General features: G+C 53.8%; 1 protein-coding gene across 1 annotated transcript in view; it reads left to right on the forward strand.

The window, feature by feature from the left end:
• FOXG1 (forkhead box G1) overlaps positions 1-2,880 on the forward strand; it is a 6,152-nt gene that overhangs the window by 1,694 nt on the left and 1,578 nt on the right. The window contains exon 2 of the mRNA XM_006889991.1: positions 1,645-1,706. Within this exon, the coding sequence (XP_006890053.1) occupies positions 1,645-1,706 (62 nt within the window). The remainder of the gene's footprint in view (positions 1-1,644; positions 1,707-2,880) is intronic.

Consider the following 2,880-nt stretch of genomic DNA (forward strand, 5'->3'; position numbering starts at 1 on the left):
AGAATCCGGTTACACCGAATCATTTCACGCTAGACCGACTACGAAAACGTACCGGGCCGTCCACCTCAGAGGGAGCCCTGTGTGCCATTATAAGTGATGGTGAGAAGGGGGGCTCTAGGGGGAGAAATTGGGAGGAGTAGGTGGAGGAAGAGAGGGAGAGGGAGAGGAATGGAGGGAGGCAGGGAGGGAAGGAGGGGTGGGGGAGAAAGAGTAAGGAGGGAGGAAGAGGGGAAGAGGGAGGAGGGTGAAAAGAGAGTTGAGGAAAAGTAGGAAGAACAGGCCAAAGGAGGGGAGAAGAGTGGGAGGAGAGCTGAGCAGGAAGAGGAAGGCCCATACATCTTCCCAGCCCTTTAGCTCACTCTGCTCTGTGACAAATCCTGAACTTGGGGATCAATATTTGGGGCTGTGTCACCATAAACGTTTGTTAACAGAACACTTGGATTTTTACATATGTAAATATAGTTTGTTTTACAATAGAGAAATATATAGGCATTTAAAACACACACACAGAGCACACAGAGTGGCAGGTTATTTGTAGTCCAATATTAAAAGGGCCCTTTATGGCATTCTTGAACAGGTACAGGTTTAAAAATCACTAGCCTTTTGTAATTGTTTATTATTATTCCTTCTAGGATTAGCATTCTGTGCGTGTCTCTCAGTTCATGATGGGGGTAGGGGAGAGTGGCATAAAGTCCTATTATTCTGAGTATTCAACAGCACTCCTAGTTGAATTAGAATTGAACTTTAATTTTAAACATCAGCAAAGGCATTACACTCTTTCCCCCTTCCGTTTTCTTAAAGACCGTGTCATGCCAGGTAAGTTAACTGTGGGCTTATCCTCAAAAGTGAAGAAACGCTTACATTTTATGGTTATTTACCTTATAGAGTAGGGGGAAAGGTGTTCATTTATGCTTCTCTTCCACCTCCCTCTTCTCTCAGGCTACATCCTCCGTAAAATGTGTGTTTCGTGTTCATGTGGGATGAAACAGCCTTTGATCAGTGTGCTCCGCACCAGATTCCAATCCCTGGGAAATGCTGGGCCTTAGCCCTGCCCCTGGCCACGGGATCCTTTTAAAGCCCCCCAATGGCAATCCCTCCAGTCACTTCACCCTTCAACCAAAGCTTCCCATCCCCAAAGCCCAAGAAGCAGGAATTGAGGAAGCCAGGCTCCCATGGCTCCTAAGAGCCTTCGAGCAGCACCAGGGGTAGGAAGAGGCTGGCTTCAAGGATGCAGTTATTTCTGGAGCGTTGAGGCCGCGCAAAATAAAAGCATTTAAGAAACGGAAAGAAAAAAAAAAAAAAAAAGGCAAAGAGGGAGCTGAAAATAGGAAGGCTTTAAAACCAAACAAAACAAAAAGGAGAAATAGACGCCCACCCTTAAATTCCCTCCTATGTTAACAATAAAAAAGAAACCATTCCAAGGGAATCACTCGTGTCTACTCGCTTCCAATGCGGATTAGAAGCTGAGGAGAAGCTGCAGCAGCGAGGAGAAAACGACACCGAGTCACCCAGCGCGTGAACGACGGTCTGGAGCAGGAGAGACAGGGAAGGAGGAAATACACACAGAGACAGAGCATGTGTTACCTGATTTATTTCGAGATTGTTTGGTTTTGTGTTCTTTCTGGGCACCCCTCATTTGGGAAGGCCATCAGAGGCGCCCATCACTGAGCCGCCCCCGCCCGCCGCAGCCGCGCCCGGAGCCCCAGGCCGTGCGTCCAGCGGGCGCCTGAGCTCGCCGCCGCCCAGGCCGCTGGAACCGAGTAAGTAACCCCTGCCTGGCCCCGTGCTCCCCGGCCCACTCCCTCCTCATCCCACCATCCCAAACCTCTCCGACCCTCCTCTGCAAGGTCTAGAACCTCCGCCCCCACGGCGGGGGTGGGCCTTCCCTCTCCAACCATCCAAGCCTCCTTTCAGTGTTACCTACACGGGGCACAATGGTCTTACAGGCTCAGAAATGCCAGCCCCAGGCCAGCTAGGCCCACTCGGGAAAGTAGTGCTTCGCCGCCTCCTCCTGCATTTCCTGCCCTCTCTTTGCTTTCTCTTCTTCTGGCGCTTTGACACCCAACTCCTCCCCGCCCACACTCCCGGCTTTTAAAAACAAAATCGGATACAAACTTTAATCAATAAGGACAAATATTGACGCTCCAACGAAAATGGCCCAATAACAGTGAGGAGGCCCAGAATGTGAGCTATTTGTGCAAAGAGGGGGATCTGGGTAGAGCAGAGCCACCCGGTGCCGGGGCTGCGGGGGGCTTGGGCAGGCCGCGGCGCTGCGTACCCCGCCGGCGTATCCCTGCGCGGCCGCGAGGTCCGAGGCCCGCGGAGAGGGGGAGGCGAGCGCGCGAGGGGGCGGGAGCGGCGGGGGGGGGGGGGGGGGGGCGCGGGCCCGCCGATTGGCCGACGGCTGGAGAGACGCTTCTGCACGCCGCCGGTTCTGATTGGCCCAGCGGTAGGAAAGGTTAAACCAAAAATTTTTTTACAGCCCTAGTGTGCGCCTGTAGCTCACTACAAATTGGAAAATTAATTGTGGCTATAGCCGCCTCGATCGCTGTCTCCCCAGCCTCGCCGCGGCCGCTCCGGGACGCGCCCGCCCGCCCGGCTCTCCCCCCCTTTGGGCTGCTGCTGCTGCTGCTGTGACTGCTGCTGCGAGAGGAGGAGGAGGAGGAAGCAGCAGGGGGGGGGAGCGGGGGGTGGGGGGGAGACCATGAAGTAGAGTTGGGAACGAGGGAGCTTCACCCCCGGGGCGGTGGTTGTTTCTTTTTTCTCTTTCTTTCTTTTTCTCCCCCCCCTTTTTTTTTTTCTAATTCCTGAGGGGTGGTTGCTGCTTTTGCTACATGACTTGCCAGCGCCCGAGCCTGCGGTCCAACTGCGCTGCTGCCG

Source organism: Elephantulus edwardii, unplaced genomic scaffold (genome assembly GCF_000299155.1).
Source record: "Elephantulus edwardii isolate Elephantulus edwardi_28Jun2011 unplaced genomic scaffold, EleEdw1.0 scaffold00084, whole genome shotgun sequence".
Lineage (NCBI taxonomy): Eukaryota > Metazoa > Chordata > Mammalia > Macroscelidea > Macroscelididae > Elephantulus > Elephantulus edwardii.